The sequence below is a fragment of the Macaca fascicularis genome, chromosome 15, assembly GCF_037993035.2.
Source record: "Macaca fascicularis isolate 582-1 chromosome 15, T2T-MFA8v1.1".
NCBI lineage: Eukaryota > Metazoa > Chordata > Mammalia > Primates > Cercopithecidae > Macaca > Macaca fascicularis.
Genome location: NC_088389.1, coordinates 115336755 through 115360041, shown reverse-complemented (window position 1 = coordinate 115360041; position 23287 = coordinate 115336755). Strand labels below are relative to the sequence as shown.

Sequence of the window (23287 nt, the reverse complement as noted above, 5' to 3'; positions counted from 1 at the left end):
TTTTTTTTTTTTTTTTTTTTTTTTTGAAACAGAGTCTGGCTCTGTCGCCCAGGCTGGAGTGCAATGGTGCGATCTTGGCTCACTGCAAGCTCCACCTCCCGGGTTCATGCCATTCTCCTGCCTCAGTCTCCTGTGTAGCTAGGACTACAGTTGCCTGCCACTATGCCCGGCTAATTTTTTTGTATTTTTAGTAGAGACAGGGTTTCACCATGTTAGCCAGGATGGTCTCAATCTCCTGACCTCATGATCCACCCACCTTGGCCTCCCAAAGTGCTGGGATTACCACACCCAGCCTCTCTCTAGCCTTCTTAAGCCACATATTGAATTCATCTGACTTTATGCCAAAACCAATTAGAGGGCATCTCTGTGCACCATTTATTCTATATTTGTATTGTTATTACTATTTGATATCCTCAGGGAAAGTTAGTGAGGTCATCTTGACGGATGCCTGACCAGTTCTTCCAGTGGCCCCTCTGGCTTCTGCAGGGCATCCTCACTATGCAAAGTATGATTCATGGACCAGCAGTACTGGCATAATCGGGGGGCTTGTTAGAAATACATTATTTAGGCCCATTTTCAAATCCATTGAATCATAATCTTCATGTTAACAGGGTCCCCAGCAGACTGGTATGTGCATTAAAGTTCGAGAAGCCCTGATTTACAACTCACTGAGAAGTTTTACCAGAGTCAAAAGGTCTCAGTGAGTATGAAGGATGATAATTTTTATTTTTATTTCTTTGTATTTTTTGTAGACACGGGGTCTCACTTTGTTGCCCAGACTGGCCTGGAACTCCCTGCCTCAAGGGATCCTCATGCCTCAGTGTCCCAAAATGCTGGGATTGCAAGTGTGAGTCACTGCACCCAGCAAAAAATGACAATTTTTTCAATGAAACACAAAGTAATAGCTAGGTACCCAAATATTGGAGTCAGGGTATCTTTGACCATAGCCACAAAAAAGGAGAAAGGACAGGAGATTGGTTTTGTCCCCAATGGCACATTTCTGGGCCACTTTCCAAATGAAAAGGAGATGGGGGAAAAGAGCTTAGACAGCAGAAAGATCTAAGACTGACCACCCTCTGAAAGGTGAGTCAAATTTTTGACTTAATTTTCTCCTTAAAGGGTTGTATTAGCTTGTTTGCATGCTGCTGATAAAGACATACCCAGGACTGGGTAATTTATAAAGGAAAGAGGTTGAATTGACTCATAGTTCCATATGGCCAGGGAGGCCTCACAATCATGGCAGAAAGCAAAGGGGAAGCAAGACATGTCTTACATGGCAGTAGGCAAGAAAGAGTGTGTGCAGGGGAACTTCCCTTTATCAAACCATCAGATTCCATAAGACTTACTTACTGTCACGAGAACAGCACAGGAAAAATCCACCCCATGATTCAATTACCTCCCATTAGGTCCCTCCCACCACACGTGGAAATCATGGGAGCTAAAATTCAAGATGAGATTTGGGTGGGGAAACAGACAAATCATATCAAGGGCCAAGTCTAGAAAACTAAGGTAGTAAAATAATAGGAGTCTCAAGGTCGTTTTTCTGGGTAAGCCCATGCTTCTGAATGAGGAAGAGCAAAGTTAGTATGAGATAAAAGCATTTCTGGGTAGAAAGTTTCTCCCTAAAGGCTACAGGGCATGAACACAAAGGGAGATGGGGAATGTTCGCCTCCTTTATCATATTCTCAATGCCTACCTAAGAAGAGGATAAATAACACTGAGCACCTGCCCGTCATGTGTCAAGCACTGCATCGGACACTTCAGATATGCTCAGCCTCAAGGTGGCAACCTTCTAAGCTGGGGCTGACACATGTCAGGGAGGTGCTCAATGTTAGTCGCTCCTTAGGTAGGCACAGAGATGCCCTCTGCTTGGGGCTGGAACCCTACACTTTCTGGAGAAGGAAAGTCACACTTCACACTCCGAGGTGTTAAGAAAATTGCTCCAAGCCACATAGATCATGGAGGATGAAACTCAGATCTGTGACTGAATCAGATCTGAATTCAAAACCCAAACCCTTCCCATTGCACCAAAGCTGCTCTTTAAATAACATGGAGAGTGGAGGCTAACTATGCTCAGGATTCCAAGTTCAAACATCAGATCTGAATGAGTCATTTGAATGGAGAGTAAGTGAAAATTTATCTCATTAGAAGTAAAATCTTAGAGGTTCCACCTATTCCATTTGATAGTCTCTGTTCACTGGCTTCCATGAGAAAGAGGATTTAAAGAAATGTCTTTGTCCTTTATTGCCTGTAATTTCTGCATACCTTCAACTGGGCCCTGCCTAATATCAAGCAGGAACATCCCTGGGAATGAGAAGCTGATCTCTTACAACCAGCATGAAGGCAACCTCAAAGAGGAACAGGGGACAGGAATAAGCAGTCAAGTGTTTCTCCACTTTTTCTATTTTACGGGTGGCTAGGGTGTCTTCCGTTATATGGGCTGTGTTTTATTCCCACTGTCCTGCACCTCACCCCTGCCACCTTCCTAAGAGGTAGGGTCTGCGTTGTCTCAAGTGTTATAACTCACTGCAAGGGGTAGCCCAGGACCCTCTGCTTCTCATACCTTCAAAGACAGCTGGCACATTGTTCAAAATCCCTAGATTCTAGTATAACAGGATGTTAAGTGAGACTCTCCCTGCCTCAGTAACTGATACCAAAGTGGATGTGAGACACTTAGAGGCAGAAATCACAAAGGAACTGACTGACTGAGAACTGGAGCCATGTCCTTGGAAATGTCTGATTCACCTTGAGAGTGTAAGAGATCCCTGGAAGGAGAGAACAAGGAAGGATTTATAAAGAAGTTTCTTTGGGGAAGTGCTGCTCTAACACCGCCCCACCGAGGGGCTTCCACGGAACCACTCCGAGAGCTTGAAGTATGTTCTCTGCAAATGGATGGCTCAGAGGACAAGGCCTGACCCTTGCCAGAGAAGGTGAAAGAAACCTGCAACCGTGGGGTGTAGGTGGCATTTGGTTTGACCTGTACATCCAGAGGACCAGAGACTATGAGCGCCCCCTGCAGTCCAGAGGCAGCACAGGAGAAAGTCTTTGTGGGGAGTGTTAGGTCCTGCTGAGGGACCCCAACAACACAAAGTACGCTCCTGGAGTCAGGAGTTGCTTGTGCCAGCTGGAGCAGAGGTACATTTGTTCACGTCATGGGAAATACAGAGAGAGAAATCTCCAAGAGCCCACAAAGGTATCCAGGAAAGAAAGTCTGCACATCAGCTTTGAACATTCCTAGGTCCCAAGGGCACAAAGTCACTAGTGAGCAAACTTCCCTGTCATCTCCTTCTCTACTCCCTTTCACCTGGGCAGCAGAGGCACTGACACCTCTGCAAACTCCATCCCTGACCCCATACGGCCAGCCTGAACTTGGGGAGGACAGGAGACTGGCCATGAGCTCGCATCCAGAGTTTTCACTTCTAGCTCAGGTGGGACATGCCATTTCTCAATTGAGATTCTATCTGCAGCTGAAAATAACCAAAGGATTGTTTGCCACTCAATCATATGCAGAAAAACGTTACACAGCTCAGAGTTTTCCTCCAATCAGTGAGGCTCACTCCTGGTTACTCATTGGAATCACTAGGGACCTTAAAAACAACAACAAAAAAAAGCCAAAGCGCAACTCTCATCCCAGAGCCACTGAATCTGAGTTGCTAAAGCTAGGCCCCAGGAATGTGTATTTAAAAATGTAATCAGAATGGCGTGAACCTGGGAGGCAGAGCTGGCAGTGAGCCGAGATCACACCACTGCACTCCAGCCTGGGCGACAGAGCAAGACTCCGCCTCAAAAAAAAAAAAAAAAGTAATCAAACAAAATAGTGACAAAAAGTCCCCAGTTAATTCAAATATGCAACAAGGGGCAAGAAGCTACTGTTCTGGGAGCCAGGGAAGATCTCTCCTACTGAATGGATTTTAAAGACATGATGGAAAACAAAAGTAACATAAAACTCCTGTAGTTTGATTGTCACAAGTTGTGCTCTTCAGTGTGCTAGAGGAGAAACATCATGGTTTTCTAGATTTCATTTTGAAGCTGAAAGTTTGCATTTTATGCCTTAAACACAATCCCAAACTAACTGGAGCTAAGTTCAGTTCTTCAATGTGGGACCCAAAATGATCAATTTAGTATCTGGAGTCTGGGAAGGTCTTTTCTCTTTCTGGGTTACCAGCCAGGTTTCCAGTGATTAACAGATGGGGAAGGGCGCTGGCTTGGTGTCTGGTGTGCTGCTGACATCTGAAGATCTGCTGGCACCTGTCCTTCCACATTAGCCTGCTGGCTGGGGAAATGGCAGAGTCTGCAAGGCCCCCAACATGCTCAAGAGACATTACACGGGTATCTTGGTTTGCTGGGCTGCTCTCTTTTAGTGCCTGCCTCACATCCTCACACACTGTGACTGGTACCCCCTTGGACTGGGCTGCCACTGGCTTGGGATGGAACTTCTCCATCCTTCCTCCAAGTGGAGAGCAGGGTGTCTGCCACCTCGTCTAGTATCTGCATCCCAAGCAGGAGTAAAGGTTATGATGACTGTCATCACATCCAATTGGTCCATCCTCTTCCATGCTCACCAATTTTTGTTTCAGAGACTTTTGGTTTATTTATGCTTCAGTTTCTTTCAGTATACTTTATTCTCCTAAGCAAAATGACCATCCCAGGGAAATCTTAGTTCTTTTTTGAAAAATATGTTTTATGTTTTATTTTTGAGACAGGATCTGGTACTGTCACCCAGGCTGGAGTGCAGTGGCACGATCATGACTCACTGTAACCTCCACCTCCCGGGCTCAAGCAATCCTCTCACCTCAGCCTCCTGAGTAGCTGAGACTACAGGCACACACACCACATCCAGTTAATTCTTGCAATTTTTTAGAGAAGGGGTTTTGCCACGTTGCCCAGGCTGGTCTTGAACTCCTGAGCTCAAGTGATCTACCCACTTCAGTTTCCCAAAGTTCTGTGATTACAGACATGAGCCACTGCGCCTGGGCAGAAATCTGCTCTAAGCTGAATGAGGTGCACATACTCTAAGGGACACCAGATGTCACATTAATTCCGGCTCTGTATGGAAATGCAACTAGTTTCACGGGAGCCCAGGCTGCCTGCTTCCTTGTAAGCCAGGAAACTTCCAATATAACAAATAAAAAAAAAGGGAAGGTGGGATCTTACCAAAACAACTGGGAGAAAGAGGCTGAAATTTCTTATAAAAAGTATTTGTGAGAGCTAAACTTCATCAATTACTATATGATAATAGTAGAAATATTAATGGACTATAAAGCCAAACTTGACCTGCTGTCCTTAACATGGAATGTACTTCAGACCAGCAGGGAATTTTTTTTTTTTTTTTTTTTTTTGCTATTTGTTTATTTTTCTTTAGTTTTAAAGGAGGTTGAATGAGAAAGGAAGGAATTCTAAGAAAGGTCATTGTGCACTATGGCTGTGAGTCTCATAAATACCCACAACGATTCTATTCCCCTAGCCAAGTGGGGTCAATCTCTAATCGGTCACACTGGTTTATGGCCCACGAGGGCCATTTATATCCACTGTCACCCTGGGCCAAGTCCCCTTCATTTCCACTTTCATTTATTACTCCTTGATAGCTGACACTTAAGTAAATACTTAAAGAGAACAAAAAAACGGGCTTTTCTAAAAGCAGATATTAATATTTTAAAGACCTAATAAATTCATGAGCAAGAAGATGGAAAGAAAGGAGGGGAAGAAACATATTTATAAAATTGAGTTTCAGTTGTATTTTTTACAAATAATTATTTCTTTTAAAGGGAATGTTTGAGAAACACCAAGTTATTCTTATACCAGAAAACAATTCTTTCCCATCACAAGCTAAGTTAAAACTAACAGAAATGATCAATGAAAACGAAGCCACATGGGTAAGAAGAGTTCAGCTCTACCAAATATCAGTACCATACAGAAATGTTCAAAAGGAAAGATGAAAATCCTTCCCAAATCAGAAGCTACTGGCTTTACACCGACAGTACTGTGCATTGATATCAAAAGACTCAGACCACTTCTGACAGCTTGTAACTGCAGACCCTCACTCTGAATCAGATTTTGCCCCCAAGTGTTTCAAAGGGCCATTGGTGAAATTCAAATAAGTCTGAAGTTCAGTTATTAGTAATGTACCAATACTAGTGTCTTATTTGTGACAAATGTGCCACAGTAATGTAAGACATTAACAATGGTGGGGGAAGTCTGTGAATGTTCTATACTATCTTTGCAACTTTTCTACAGATCTAAAATTATTCAGAAGTAAAAAGTTTATGTAAGAGCAAGCAAAAGGCTACTGTCCTAAATCAGTGTCTCTGGATTTAACTACGAAGCTGTTATTCCCTCAAACATGACTTCCTGCACACTGTAAGCTGGAGATTTACTACAGCAACCACAGCCAAGCAGCTAAACTCTCAATTAAGAGGAAGATTTAATGGAAAAGACAACAACAGCCAGGGGTGTCAGGGTATTGCATCCAAATATTGCTTGTTTTATGTGCTCCTTAAGGGCTGCTGTTTATAAATCAAACATATATTCCAAATAACATTTTGAACATACTAAGGAAGCCTGCGCATTTAAAAAGAGGTCTAGTGAAGAGCAAAATAACAGGAACTTATCATGTAATGAGAAGGACTGCATTCTTGCTTGTCATTTTGCAGAGATGGCTTTGCATGGACCACCTTTGCCGGTGGCGGGACCCTGGGAGCCACACAGGTACATGCAGCCCAAGCAGCCTCTGCCTCACAAGTCTCCAGGGTTCTATTTTCCCTTCTCCCTGCCAAGTCATCTTTGCATGACTTTGACTGACTCAGAGCTACTCTGGTGAGGAACTCTATTCATGTACAGCTCCCAATATCCAAACACAGGCCTTGGCCATCACATTGGTAGCAAGCATTCAGGCAATGAGACTGAGTAGGTAAGAACACTCCACTGAAGGACAGCATCTGAAGCAGGTAAATGCATGATACTTGTCCCACTGTTCCTGAAGCTCACACTGACATGCTCCTGCTGTGCCCAGAGTAGACCCCTGATGCTAGCCATCCTTTCCGCAGTCCAAGCCTTTGGCCAGAGAGGCACTATTATCACTCCTAGAAAAACAGCTTGGGAGCCAATAAAAGAATCACTCAGCTCAGTCAGCCCGGGTAAGCAAAATAGTCCAAGACACTAATTTCTCATCCATGGACGAGAAACCAGAATTCTCCTTTTTGAATTAGGTAAGAGGCTAGAAAATAAATCTTAAATGCATCACAAGCCAACCAAACACAGTTCCTGTGCTTGTAGTTTTGCATGGGTTTTTCCACTGTGGGTACAAAATCTCATTAAACACTTGCAACAATGATGGTAATAATAATAATGACCCTTTTCTCATAAGGGGCACTCTAGAGTAGTTATTAATCCAGTGTATATCAGATAACTATTCAAAATTATTAATTTCCTCATCCCCTTCTTGGGAGGAGAACAACTCCCTGCCCCTTAACTTGGTTTTGGCCCTGTGACTTGCTTTGGCCAATGGCAGATAAGCTGAAGAGACAGTATAGTGCACCAGTCCTGAATCTAGGCCTTAGGAAGCTTCACATTGTTCCAGTTGTCCTCTTTCACTCTGCACTTGTCATAGCAAGCACATCTCCTATGTATCTGTTGCCTCATGACCCTGATTCCCACAATAAATACATGCAAAATAAAACCACTCCGCTGACCTATGGATCCATGAGCAAGATTAAATAACGGAGTTTTAAGCCACTGGGTTTGGGGATGGTTTATTGTATACGTGATTTTGTCAATAGCTGAAATGATAGACTCTATCTTCTCCCCACATACAAAAGCGTCAGTTACTCACCATCGTCAATTCCAGGCCAGCCCATGAAGTGAGCAGAAATCTGTTTCTCATCCTTCCCATACTCATTCTTGGCTATTAGAGTGTAGTCCCCATTGTTCATGTGAGTGGGATTATCCAACTGGAGGCAGCCGTGGTACTCCGTGTGATTGGTAACATGTATTTTAGTACAGATGTATTTGGACTCATTCAATATTGCCCCGTTATAGAACCACTGAAGCGCTGGTTTGGGGTTGCCTTTCACAGTGAATGGAATGCACCAGTGGTGGTCTGAGGTTGGAGATTCGAGAAATGTGATAGTTGGTGCAACTAAATTGAAAAAGAGAGAGTTAATAGCATCAGAAAGCTCAGAATTCTCCCCATCTCGAGATGTCTGTGTCATTGATAGGGAATTTTACTCAACCACTGTATGGCTTAGAAAAACACATGATCAGAAACTCTGGAATCCATCAGTATTTTGTATCATCATCAGGGTGGATGTAACTCCCCACAGAGAGCTTCAGAGAGATTCCTTTCTGTGTTCTACTTAAGACCCATGCATTACAGTCATTTCTCAAATCTATTCAGTATAAGTGAAAACCAGCTCCAAACAGATCCAAGAGATTTCTGACAGTGGAAAGAGTCCATTTGAAGTTGACTTTGGTTTCTAATATCTGTATCTTGATATTATACAGATTCATCATCAAAAAAAATCCAAAATAATAAAATAATGAATACTTTTTGATAGAACTTCTTTCCTAAATAATACAAATAACAAAAACGACTTTTAAAATTTTACATGAAGCCTTGATCTCACATTTCGAAAACAGATCAAATGGATCAATGCAATAAATGCTACTGCTGCTGATGAATTATTATAAGTTTAATAAATCAATATTTATTACTGATTGTCAATAGTAAATACTCTTTGAAAGTATCACATTTCATTATAGTGTTGTCCATTTTTGCTAGGATCCTAGATGCCAATGTTTGGATCCTTTAAATGTTGGGGGTCCAATTTAAGCCTGGACAGAGTAGGGATTATTTCAATTTTAGATATAAAGCACTTTATGCTTTGGGGAAACAAACATTATCAAGTAGAATCTTTAAACAGAGTACTTATCCTAAGTGAGGGTATTTAAAATACTTCATCTATTTATTTTAATGTAGTCTGACTTTGGTAATTACAAAATCAAGGACTGGAAAAGACCTTTGAGATCTAATAGCATCATTTTTTCAGATGAAGAAACCAAAGTGCAATGAGGTTAAGTGAGCTCATCAAGGTTACTGAGCAAGGCAGATCTGGAACAAGAATCTTGTCTCCTGATGTTTAATCCAGTGGCCCTTCCCTTTCAGGCACTGCTTCTTGACTGTATGTGTTCATCAAACAAGAGGAGAAAAAAATCTAAGGCATCGTAGCCAGGGAACAGACAAAACCTCTGAGTGGGGTCTCTGCACTGGCTATCTTTGTTGTTAATATTTTTTGTTTGTTTGTTTTTGTTTTTTTAGACAGAGTCTCGCTCTGTCACCCAGGCTGGAGTGCAGTGGCATGATCTCAGCTCACTGCAACCTCTGCCTCCCAGGTTCAAGCGATTCTCGTGTCTCAGCCTTCTGAGTAGCTGGGATTACAGGCGCCTGCCATCGTGCCCGGCTAATGTTAGTATTTCTAGTAGAGACAGGGTTTCACCATGTTTCCCAGGCGGGTCTTGAACTCCTGATCTCAAGTGATCCACCCGTCTCGGCCTACCAAAGTGCTGGGATTACAGGTGTGAGCCACTGCGCCCGGCCAGTTGTTAATATTCTTTATCATTTATGGCTTCTGGTCTTTGTCTAAACTATGACAGATAAGGTCAATTTTTCAGAACCTAGTGACCATACAGATATTAACCTGAAACTGAGGAAAAAACTCAAGTTTGGATATTTTTACTAGAAAGCAGGTAATATGATATTACCCCCTTACTTGTCTTCAGATAAATCCTCCCACAATACTACCTAGGAAGAAGCCAAGCTGATAAAAGAACCTAATTCACTTTCATAATTTACAGAAAGATTTCCAGTTACCAGCGACATTCCTCTCAACTGAGCACCTGCGAAGCTGAACTCCGCACATGTATGTTGTAACAATGTCCCTCCCTCTGAGAAATGTGATATTACTAAATGTAAATTGGCAAAGCTTAATTGTTTGCTTTACCAAGTATCTCTCACAGGCCTCCTCAAAATAGTCTTTGGAAAACAAAAGGTTGAATATGTGATTTCATCTATAAAAATTCAGTTTAAATATAATTTGGGGGGACCCTATATATATATATTATACAAAATAAGGTCCATGCATGTGTAGATACACACACTTGTAGACCTGTGCTATAAACCAACCACGACAAGGACCACAGTGGGGCAGGGGTCACACTTACCTTCCTCCCACCAGCCCAGGTTCCCACACCCAGGGCCCCTCATGCCTTCCACCATGCTCAAATGAATTTTGGGTTAGGTGCTGATTTAAGGACATACAGTTGGAAGTGGTTGCATATGTTTGGAGATAACATTGACTTCAGGCTTCTGAGGGGGTCAAAATGATGAGAAATTACGAGTTTAGTACCCACTGGGCATGGTGGTTGTACTGACAGTGATAAAGGATTACAGCTGATGATTTCAATCATTCACTCCAGCAATCACACACTGAATGTGTGCTGTGAGTGAGTGTTAACCAGCATATTGATACCAGCTATGGCCATGGGTCTACACGTGTGTAACTCATACACACACTTACACACATGCACGTTCATGTTTTTCTCATCCAAATTCTAATCCAAATGGAGTAAAACCTCATTAATTTATACCGTGCCAGCTCAGAATTTACAATGATGTGAAGTGTCTATATAGTTTTTACTAAATATACACCTTCAAGCTAAAAGCCATAATTTGGAATTTCAAAATGTAATTAGTTACAATACTGAAGAAAAATATACTTATGTTTAAGAAGATGGATATCTTTGAACTTAGATTCAATGTACACAGAAATTTAAAACAATAATAATAAAAGTTTTCTACAGTTGATAATAATTTTCAGTAATTTAAGCAGGACTAATCCTACCTTCTCACAGAAGCTTGATTATCAAACGAATGAGGTTTTATTTTATCAACAGTACAATCAGGCATTTGTGAACAGCCAGTAAATACTTTAGGTATCATAACTTTAAAGCATCATATTGCTTTTATAGAGGAAGAAAGTTTTAGAAACTGGTTTACGAAAATTTAAGCTAAAACATTGATAAGAGGGAGCAACCAGCCCAAAATATATTCTATCAGAAAAAAAGACAGAGGAAGGCACAAAATGACAAGCTCAAAATCAAAAAAGAAGCTGAAAAGAAAGATCATGCATGAGCAAGAGTTATTAAGCAGAAATTGAACAAGTAAAAGAGGCTGATAATGCTTCTTAATTGAGTATGCACAAAACACTGCATATACTGTCCCAGCAACAAACGTAGGTATGTCCGTGATCATTTGCTATTAAAAGCACATGCCAGTCTGATTACGTACAATGCACAGTGAGGTTGACAGAATCTTGATCTTCTCCTACAAGATTTTCTGCCACACAAGAGATTTGCTTCCCACTGTCATCGGATGAAATGTTAGTTATCCTTAAGGAGCCCTGTGTGTGGCTTGTTTCATTCTACAAATGAATTAACAGACAAAAATAACCTTGATTAGGATTGATCCCAAAGTGACAAGATTTGGGGTTTCTTCCCCTAACTAGAGAAAAAAACAAATATATAAATATAATATAATATAATATAATATATAGCATTAGAAAAACTTCTCTGCCTGAAATAGGCTCAGGCAAAGAAGTAAATCAGAAGTTATTCTATTTCTCTAGGTTTCAGTTGCTAAGTGCATGAGGTTGACTTGATCCCTGAATTCCCTCCAAGGGAGAAGACCACAGGGAAAGTCACTCACTTTGTTCAGGATGATGCAAAGAGCTCACTAGGGATATAAAGACTCCTTGCTCTCTTAGGTATGCATAACTAAAATGCAAGCCTGCATTAGTCTTTGTTAATTAAGAATAAGTAGAAAGTAAATGTACATCAAAAACTCTTTGTAAATTTCTATATGTAGCCCTATAAAATATCAAATGATCATCACTAGGTTTAATACATTCTCACATTCTGAAACACTCTTGTCTCTCTATTAAGACACAGCCAAACACAAGCCTTACCATATGTTTGGAAACCAGATTACCAACATCCCAATACATATTAGGAACCGGATCGCCTGCCACACTACAGGATAACGTGATAGACTTTCCTTCCTCCACAGTGAGGTTAGGTGCGGCCAAATTTGCAGATGGTAAACCTATGGAACAAGAAAAGTAAACAGAGGCATATGCAAATAGTTAAATGCAGTATCAAACTAAAAGCAATAAACTGAAAACTGTTTATGCTTTAAAAATCAATCTTTAATTGCTTTTTGAGACTGATTTATGTTGATCTGAAAAAGTGCCACTTTGATCAGCTTCATAGATTTAACATAAATCAAAAAAAGCTATAAGTAGATTTCAAAATAAATTATGCACATTTCTTATAGCATTAATGCCTAATAACCTTTTATTTTAAGAACACTAGTATAAAGAACTGTCTTCCACCTCTTTTTCTGTTCTACAGTTACTAATCCAGTTTTTGCACATAAACAGAGATTGTACCTATGGACTGACATCATGTCTTTTATTTCCTTCTGTCTCCTACCCCCTATTTTTTTTTAATGCTCAAGAACACAAAAGGGTGAGATGCAGCTATGTTGTTTTTGCAAAAATCTGTTTTTTGCTTTAAGTAACTCTCACAAATGTAACCCTCTACCAGACACAGATTTTGAAAGACTCATTCTATTGAAGAAAATGTAGTTTCAAAGCATTTTTCAAAGACAGGCAGTTTGAACTATTAGTGTTAGAATGTTTCAAAGTTACGTAAATCGTAGTTGAATATTATAGGTAAAACTGCTATCTTATTTAGAATATAATGAAAATGGGTATATGGACTCATTTCAGTGAAAAGTTCTTTTTATTGGAAAGACTCTGAGAATGTACTTATCAGATGAAACTTTGAACCTTATAAACATTTTTTAATAGTGCAGCAAGGCATCATTTTTATATTTTTATATTTCAAAAGCTATGTGTAATTTTAGGGATGCTGCTATCACTTCATGAAATTATCACACCAACTGAGTGTGGACACCGCTTTAAACTGCATAAGAATCATGGTATTTTTTACACGTAGGCATATCTTAGAGGGTATAACAATATGTCAGGACCTGCTAGTGGAGGCTGTCCCTCTCTTGGTGTCAGGAACTCTGCTTGGGACTGTAGTCACCTGACAGTTATATCCTGCAGAACTATGATACAGCATTAAGTCAGATCAGAACCTGGAGGTCAAAGAAGGCGATTCATTTTCAACAACTGTTAAATTGCAATTAACCCACCCACCTGGCAATATTTGACCCGTCATCTTCACATTATTATGGATAAACCCTTCTCTTATCATGTATTCCTACTGGCAAAGCCATCTTTCTTTATTAGTGAAATCAGACTGGAATAAGATTTATACAGTCTGTATCTCATGGTTTTCCCACCACTGGGAGAGGATTCCCCAATAAGATCTGGCTTTCAGGGGCTAGTGAGACCCCCTTCCAAACTCTTCCTTCCCGTGAGCATCCAATAGAGACCAATGTTACATCTTTCATGGGGTTTCAAGAAAAAAAAAAAAAAGCCCCTAATAGCCAGAGTTATACAGAGCAATGAAATATATAACAATGATTAACAGAGAGTGTAATACAAGCCCCACACCCTAAACCTGGCACATACTAACTTTGTGGCCTTGGATGAGTCTGTTGTTTTTCTCAATGTGTTTTCTTCACAACTTCTATGACAATTAAGCTGTTCAATTTATTAGGGAGCGTGTCAAGGCAAAATAGAAGAAATGGGCTTACTTAGTGAAAAATCCCCTTGAAGTCAATGGCATAATCTGGGTGACTTTTAAAAATATGTATATACTTAATTTTGTTTTTCAAAAATCAAATATTTAATCACATAGTTTGAAGAGTTGATAATTCTATAAAACTTATGAAAAAGATTCAAGCTACTGTGTGTGAAAAACAGTAGTCCCACCTTACCCATGTGGCACTATTTCCTATTCCCAGAGGCACCCATTTCATCTCCTTTAACTTCTTCTTTGGGCATTGCTCTGCTCATCACTAAGCATTACTCTTTATTGCTACTTCTTGGTTTTCCTGTTTCAGCAGTATCTGCTGACCTCCCACTGTGGAAGATGAGATAGGGGCTCCCTTTCACACAGAATGACAGCTCTCCTCAGGCCCCCACCACATTCAACATACTCTGTCTTCACACTTTTTCATGTGCTATAATTGTCTCAGTGGAGACATAAAGATGATTACGAGTATGTGGCCAGGTACAGCTCATGCCTGTAATCCCAGTACTTTGGGAGGCTGAGGCAGTTGGATCACGAGGTCAGGAGATCGAGACCAGCTTAACCAACATAGTGAAACCCCATCTCTACTAAAAAATACAAAAAATTAGCCGTGTGTATGGTGGCAGGCACCTGTAATCCTAGCTAATGGGGAGGCTGAGGCAGGAGAATTGCTTGAACCCGGGAGGCGGAGCTTGCAGTGAGCCAAGCTCGTGCCATTGCACTCCAGTCTGGGCAGCAGTGCAAGACTCCATCTCAAAAAAAAAAAAAATTATTATGAGTATGCAAGCCTTACTAACACCAGAACCATCTAATATGCAATACTTACTTTATTTCACCAAATTTAAAACAGTATTAATTACAGGTTGCAACATTGCTATTATGTACCACTATGAAAGGAAAAAAATGTGCCAATATAACTATAACACATGCTTTCTTACCACTTAGAACTATTGCTTGGAGGTTGGACCTTATAGATAGCCCATTTAATTCTCCATTCCTTTCCTATTTTCCAACTTTTGATTTATTTGCTCTATTTGCAGGGAGAGTTTTTTAGATTAATTTTTAAAGCCTGCTTTTAAGGTTGTTCATTCCTCTATCATATTTTTTATTCCCAAGGCTCTTCTTTTGTTCCTGAATGTTCTTATTTTATAGCACCTTCTTCTTGTTCCATGGATGCAATATCTCTTACGATTTCTATGATATATTTATAATCATTTCTTGAATTTTTCTTTTCTCTATATCAGTTTTGTTTCTAGCAATTTTTTTTCTCTCTCTTTCTTTGTTGCTTTTGTGTTTGTCTTTCAATTACAAGCTTTCCTCAATTATGTCTGGCTATTCATACATCTTTAAGATTGAGGTACTAGAAGCATTGCACAAATTTATGAATTGTCAGCTTCATTGTAGGACAATATTATTGGCCTATTTACTAGGTACCACCTGATGTCAGGATCATGAAATCATTTTGAGGAAGGGGGTGGTCAAGTTATTCAAATAATGCTCTTCCAATTTCCTGCTTGGAGGAGAAAGAGGCCTGGAAATATTAATATTCAGAATGTAAATCCATCATATTCTCTGTGGTTCCCATGGCCTCACTCTCTCTGGAGTTTCTCAGAACCTTTGTTTTATCCACTTTAGAGAATTAAGCCTCCAGTTTTCTGCTGAGGCAGGAGAGGTGCAGTCACCTGGGCTTAGCAGACTTTCAACCAATACAGTGTTTGGTGTTACTTGTACTCTCACGCCCTAAGCATTGTAGTAGTTCTGCCATATAAACCAAGTTTCCCCTTGGCTTTCTCCATTGTCAACTTGGTAACCAGCATTCTCACCCTTTAAGTCAGTTACTACTCATGCATCTGCTTTTTCAGCTTGCAAGTGTTTGTGCTTTGATAACTCTCCCTCTTCATTTATTTATTTATTTATTTATTTATTTTTGAGATAATCTTGCTCTGTCACCCAGGCTAGAGTGCAGTGGCACAATCTCTGCTCCCTGCAACCTCCACCTCATGGGTTCAAGGATTCTCGTGCCTCAGCCTCCTTAGTAGCTGGGATTACAGGCACATACCACCACGCCTGGCTAATTTTTTGTATTTTTGGTAGAGATGGGGTTTTGCCATGTTGCCCAGGCTGTTCTCAAACTCCTGAGCTCAGGTACTCCACCCGCCTCGGCCTCCCAAAGTGCTAGGATTATAGGCATGAGCCACCATGCCCCACCGACTCTTCCACTTTCTATATTTATAGATTTATCTGCTGACTCTGGGGTGACCATCAGAGTCAAGGTCTGTCATGGTGCTTGTTCTCAAGGTATGACTCCCTCCATAGCCAGACCCCACCAATGAAGCCTAAAGACACCCACCCTGGCATATCAAGTACAAACCCATGGAATGAATTTCCTACCTTTATAAATGTATCTAATAGTTTGGAAATTCTGAGCAGAGAAAGGTTAAAATAAAGAGATTTTCAGTAGGAAATGTTACATCATAATGTTAATTTTTCCTATAAAATCTCATGTGGGTTTTATTTTTCAAACTTAAGCTCACATAATTAACAGCTCTAAAAGCATTTAATTACAGTAATACTAATATTAGTATTTATTGGGCATTCACTGAACCAGATATTCTTGCCTAGTACCTTGTTTTATCTCATCCTTAGAACCATTCTTGAAGATAAGTTTTTGCCCTCATTTAATTAATGAAGTAGATGAGTTTTGGAAAAGTCAAATACATTATCCAACATTGTCCAAGTACATACAGACCTAGAATTTGAACTCAAAGCTCAGGGTCTTCACCACTACCTCCCAAGCTGTACATATCCATTTCATCATGGACCATAAATACCACTGATAAAGTGGTATTCATGATTCCTTGATAAAGGAATTATTTCATTTAAAAATAATTACATGTCTATTCTGGAGAAGAGTGAGTCTCCTTTATTTATAGACAAATTGTATCACCCTGTCATCAAAGGAATCCGAGCAAAATTGGCCAAGTCTAGATCTCTTAAATGTAAAGTCTTCCACAAATGAGTAAGCATCTGACTCACGTTAATTCTACAGCGTTAATATGCTGGCCAAAGATTCAATAATGGAAAAACAATCTGTACTTGAAATATCACTTGAGGTTTAATTAGCACAATAAAAATGAATTGGGAAGCATGAATAGCCAAGGCGGGATAAACCATTTGCCAGGCACTACTTCTTGGCTTAATAAGATTTGAAATCGGCACAAACACACAGCAAAGCCCAGCAACGCTTCCAAGAGCTGCTAGTTCTACTGTAAAAGGATCCTGACTCTAAGCCCTACAGCTGTCTTCCTTTGCACTCTGGGGAACCTCGCTGGAGATCGGAGACGACCAGCTTCCCAGGCAGACAGATACCTCCACGTAGATGTCTCTTGATCTGGATTCCTTCAGGAAGGATGTACTGGCCTGTGGACCTCAGCAGAAAATCATCAACCAGGCAGTGAAAATGTTGACTTTCTTTACACCAAAGCTTCCCAAACTCTATTGTGTGTGTGAATCACCAGAGTATCTTGTTAAAGATGTAGCTTCTTTTCCAATAGGTCTGAGTTGGGGCCTAAGAATTTGCATTTCTAATAAACTCTCTGTTCCACAGAACACACTTGGAAGGACAGGCGTTTATACCAAAAGTGTCCGGCAATTGTTCAATGGGCTTTTATTCCTACAACTATTATTCTTAAATCTGATATGGACCTGAGTTGTCCATCAAATTTTCCCCAAAGCGTGTCCTATAGAACTCTAATTTATTGAGATTCTAGAGGGGAAAAAAATCCAAGATTACAAAAAAAAAGGAAGAAGAAAGAAGAAGAGGAAGAAGAGGAGGAAGAAGAGGAAGAGGAAGAAGAAGAAGGAGAAGGAGAAGGAGGCTCTGTAAGAAACTGGATGTTCACAATGCACATTAGAAAATTAAAAGTTCTGAGAACTCCTGCTATAAAGAAATGCATTTAAATTCCATTGATCTTACATTCCCCAAGCAGATTTGAGCACATAATCAGTTCTTTGATTGTAATGTTTGTTGTGGCTTCATTTTTACTTCAAGCAATTTGACAAAGTATAAGATATATACATATATTTAAATTCCGATGTAAAATACATTTAAATCTATTCTTATTGATGGTAGTAATAGTTATTATTTATTCAATACTTAGTATGTGCTACACTCTGTTTTAAATATTTTCCATTTATTACCTTATCAATCATCCCAAAAATCCTCAAAAGTAGGTGCCATTAATATTTCTATTTCCAGATGAAGAAGTTAAGGCTATCAAGTATCATGACTAAATAGCTAGTGAGTGGGTTGGCCCTGGCCCACATCTGTCTGTCCAGGGCCTTAACCAGAGCATTCCGGCTGCTTCCTTTGCCGGGATCTTCCATGTCTCTGCTCCCACCTATTAGTGCGTACTTCTTGAGACTTGACCAAATTGACTAGATCCTTCAATCACTCATTCAAAGGGTGTAGGCCCTCACTTTCTCTTAAGGAAAAACAAATCTCTAGTCATTTTGGATTAAGCCAGGGTTTTACTAATATTTTTCAGTAATCACCAGTAGGTCTGGCTTGTGTTTGCTTTCAGCTTGTTTCAGTGATCCTGAGCATCACTTTACATGTATAAAAATATTCAAGTAAATTATAATTTTGTCTGTTCTCTGCCTTCTCTCCTCTCACTTCTATTTGTGCACACATAAAAGAACTTAAAACAAATAAAAAACACTTGACCTATCTCTTAATTCTCTGTCAACAGAATACTAAAATTCTATAACCTTCCCCTCTACCCTTCTATCTCTTTGTCATATCTTCAAAGTTCTTTGCCTCCTAAACAGCTATATTCCACAACCAAGAATGAAGCAAAAATGAGCCTGACCTATTTAGAAGTGATTGCTTTATACCTGGTAGCAAAACTGACAGAAAGTTAGCAAAAATGACTTTGCAAGCTCAAATTTGAAACTGCGCTTCTAAGCACATGTGAGCCATGTCACAATAGTGACAGCTACCACATAACTTCTAAACACAAAAATTTAAACAGCAGTTGACAGATGAGAAAAAAACAACTTCATTTGACATTCTAAGAAGATAAAGAAAAACAACGATCCACTGTGTGGTTGGCTTTATTTAGGAGACAAAACTTGATCTCTAAGAAAATTAAAGCAAAGCAGTATGCTAAAATAGCCTTTGTGTATAATTTTCAGGAAAGAAAGTCAATCCAACTAAGTTGCTAAGAAAATAATGTTTCATATCACTCTAACTTCCACATAGAGCATTAATATAGCATATTCTTTTAATCTGGAGTGTTAACAAAGTAGAATTACTACCAGTCTATTTTCTTGGTTCAACACAAACAAAACAAGGAGTATGTACAAATATGCTACACAGACATATGTGCTACAAACTGTGGTTGAAACCAAAAGTAAATCTTAAAAGTAAATCACTAAATTCAATTTATCTCAAGGAACCTGGCCTCTCCTTCTGGGCACCTGTGAACTGACCTTCACTAACATAAATAGTATTTTGTGGACGTGCCTTTAAAAGCTTCTACATTAAAAGTTTGAAGGTTAGAAAAGCGGAAAATTGAAATTGTCCTAATAAATAGGAAGGAAACAAAAGGCAAGTCTGATTTCAAGCCATAGGACCATTAAGGATGGTTTATATAGTAACTGCACAGTTCTTCAACCAACAAGTGAATTGCCACCTTATATTCACTGTGGGACTATCATTCTGTGTGGTAACTAGTTACTAGTAAAATAGGTGCAGGGATTCTTTTGATATGACCCAGAGGAATACTGCCTTTCTTAAATGTATTTGCCATCTACTTAAGGCAGAGCATTTCATGTACTATTAACACTTGCTGAAGAAGCTCTCAGGTAAGATTTAAATAATAATGATCGTATTTTTTAAAATTAAAATGTAACATCCACTGCTCCTTAATAATCCCATTATGCCAGGGGAAGTGACTGAAAGGTTTATACTGCAAGATTAACTGCTGAAAATCATCTAAGTGTGCAGGAATTGAGCAGAAATTTTTTTAAAAAAATACTACATGATAAATAATTTCATTAAAAACACTTGAAGAATTAGCAGGGAGATTTTTTGTACGAGAAGATAATCAGCACAGCCTGGCCAAATCAGCTTTCTTCACCAGCACTTATATGATTCTGTTTCAGTCTTCAGAACCATTGCTCATAGCACCTCTTTATTCCAATTAATGTGGAAATATTACATGAAAATGTTTTGTTGCCTTGCAATTAATAAGTTTTTCTAAGGTTTAGAAGAGCCTTGTGAAGAAACGAACCACTACTTGTTTTACAGCATGAATAAATTTACAGTAATTCACAGCAGGAGGGGACTGTTAGAAAAATATTGTGAGGCATTTTGACTGCACTATTAATGAAAATGATGCAGTTAAACTTCCCAGCCCCATCTATCATGCTTGATTAATCTCTAAGGATATAAAGAAAAAAGAAGAAATGAGATTCTCTCAAAAATGCAATGAGGATAAAAATTTCAAAAAGAATGAAAAAATACTAAACTATAGAATAATTTGGCTAAAATAATGTATTTAAGTTATTTTTAATTAACTGAAACGTTCACACCATTATATTAAAAACTTAGCCCAATATGAACATTAATATGATATGGTTCATGCATTTGTTAATTCAGCAAACCTTCATCAAATGCCTGTTATGATCAAGGGGTACAGTAGGCACCATGGAATATGTGTATTTGCATGTAAAATGTAGAGAACTTGTTCTCCATATAATACCTCCATGACGAAATACTAACAAGGGAAGCTCTTAAAGAAAACTCATCTTACAAACAAATAAAATCTCAGTAGTTCTTCTTCTTCATTGAAATAAAAATAGTACCAATTGCAAACTAAATACAATGGCCATGGTAGTTGGCAAATTGTTGGTTTACAAAGATGACACACACAAGACCACAGTGTTTACTGATTCCGAGTTAGCTAAAAAGTTTCACCCCCCTCCAAAAAGTGTGGAAACAAGACCAACTTCAAATCTGTGACTTAAACACAACAGATGTGTTTTTAAAGTATATGTAAAAGAAAAAGCCAGCTGACCATAAATTCTTTTTTTATTTTTCAAACAAGGCATCTAACTTGAAGATACTGGCATGTTATCTGGTTTCTTCAACACAGAATTCCAGAGAAAGATTTTAAATCCAACATTCTAGTGTCATTTTCTGTTTAGATGATCTAACTTCTCCTGAAAGAACCAGTTGGGAAACCATCAAAAGAAAATTAATACATGACTAAGCCTCAAAGTGAAGGCTCCCTTTCTTATCCCAGATTATCTGGAAGTGATACTCAATATTTTTCTTAGAACCCAGAACAATGTTGGAAAATAGAAGGCACGCCACTGACGGAGAAGAAACTATAAAGAACTCCTGAGCGAGAGAAAGCAGAAGTGGATGAACGAAAAGCAGCACAGCCCCAAAGGGACGCATAACCATGTGCTTCACAAAATAGTGAGGCCCTCAAAGAGCCCAAAAGTAGAGCAGGATTGCAGGACTCCCTGGAGATGTGGCACACCCCAGTACGGAAAAGGGCATTTCAGTCACACACACAAAAAAATGACTCACAAGAGATTGTGGAAATTGATCATCAGTGGTTAAAAGGAAAAAAAATCAGCAGCTGGAGAAACAGCTGAAGAGCTAAGTGATGAGTAAACCAATTCTCCCATAATACGGTACACAAGGACAAGCAGATGGAAACTACCAAGGCAAGGGTGACCAGCATGAGTGGAGCCAGAAATGTAAGTATCTATCCAATGTCGATTCCTGAATGAAACAATAAATGGAAAGAATACGTCGAGTCAATCAATAAGAAAATTTTTCCAGAACTGAAGACATGAACCCCCACATTGAAAGAGTATCTCTCACACTAAGCAGAATTAAAAATAAAATTAACCCCACATCTAGTTACGTTGTGGTGAAATTTAAGAATAACATGGATAAGGAGTAAATCCTCAAAACTTCTAGAGGTGGAAAAATTTTTAAAAAGCACAGGTTACCTAGAAAGAGCAAGTATCAGACTGACCTCAGCCTTCTCATGAGCAACACTCAATACAAAAAGAATATGGTGCAGTATCTTCAAAGTTCTGAGTTTTTGAGCCTATAATGTTTTACTCAGCAAATTTCACTAAGGAGAAAAAATACAGGCCAATTTCCCAGCACTTAAGAACTTGATTTTATTTTTTTAATCTCTATGAAAGAAGTATTAGAAGATATACTCCAGCAAAAAGAACAATCGCACCAAGAGAACACAGTAGGACACAAAAGTCTACGATATACAAAGAAACAGGACATCTTCAAAAAAGCCAGGTAACAATATAGAAATAAAATCCCAGATGATAACAAACTGAGAGCTGGGAGAAGAAATAAAGGAAAGCAAAAATATTTTTTCTGCCTTATTGGTGGTTATCTCTATGCAGAAAATACATATTTAAATTTGTGCAGAAAATATTTCAGTGTTACAGATTTTTTTAAAAAGGGAATATTTATCACTTTCAAATAATTAAGAAAAAACAAAGAACAATGAAAGTAAAGAAAAGGAAAAACCCTACAGAAAAATAGACAAAGGATAGAAACAGGTAATTTACTGAAGCATAAACACAGTCCAATAAACATATAAGATACTCAAGAGTAATCAGGAAAATGCAAACTCAAAAGCCATAACAGCATTTTTTAGAAAGACAGACACTAATAAGTTCGCTAATATCAAGGTATACCTTGTCAGGGTGGGCATAAATAGATACAGCCATTTTTTACTGTGCAAACCACATAAACCAAAAATTCTGCTTCTTTCTATGTATTCTAAAAAAACCTTTCCACTTGTACATATGTGTAAAAAGCATGAATAAGGATGCTTGCTGAAACATTTTTGCAGTATCAAAAAAACTGGAAAATAAGCAAAATGCCCGTCAATATGGAACATTTAATTAATTAAGACACATTGTACCATGAATTTCATGTAATGGTTAAAAAGAGTATGATAGATCTATGACTACTGACCTGAAATGGTTAGGAGCAACAACAAGACAAACGTCATATGTGTAATGTAGGAAATTACCTTTGCAACAAAACATATCAATATAATACATGCAATTACAAAAAGTAAAACACTTGAAAGAGAATAAAAATTAAAAGAGAAAGAACAAAACAAGAACACAAAAACGATAGGAAAAATAAGTCTGTCAATTCACTTGCCACACTCTTCTATAATGTTGCTTTTTGAAAAGCATCCTTGACATTGAAATGAATTGTGACTGCTACTGTGAATGTAATCATTCAATCCTAAAGGATCAATTGAGCCCATGCCCTCATTACAGTAGATTCAAAAACTCACTCTTAGACACACAATTCGTTGACTAATTTGTAGAAAACAGAAATAAAAAATGATTGAAAATTGACAAACTGATTAGGAAAAATGAGGACCAGTTCACTCCTTACATGTCCCCTATCCCAATCACAATGGCCGAGCAATAA

At 38.9% G+C, this 23287-nt stretch overlaps 1 protein-coding gene across 26 annotated transcripts in view; it reads right to left on the bottom strand.

Moving 5' to 3' along the window:
• Positions 1 to 23287, bottom strand: part of NTRK2 (neurotrophic receptor tyrosine kinase 2) — a 365115-nt gene that overhangs the window by 298079 nt on the left and 43749 nt on the right. For all 26 annotated transcript variants that reach the window (XM_005582046.5, XM_074017737.1, XM_074017735.1 and 23 more), the window contains 3 exons: positions 12018 to 12154; positions 11342 to 11474; positions 7829 to 8134 (listed from right to left, as the gene is read on the bottom strand). In XM_005582046.5, the coding sequence (XP_005582103.3) occupies positions 7829 to 8134; positions 11342 to 11474; positions 12018 to 12154 (576 nt within the window). The remainder of the gene's footprint in view (positions 1 to 7828; positions 8135 to 11341; positions 11475 to 12017; positions 12155 to 23287) is intronic.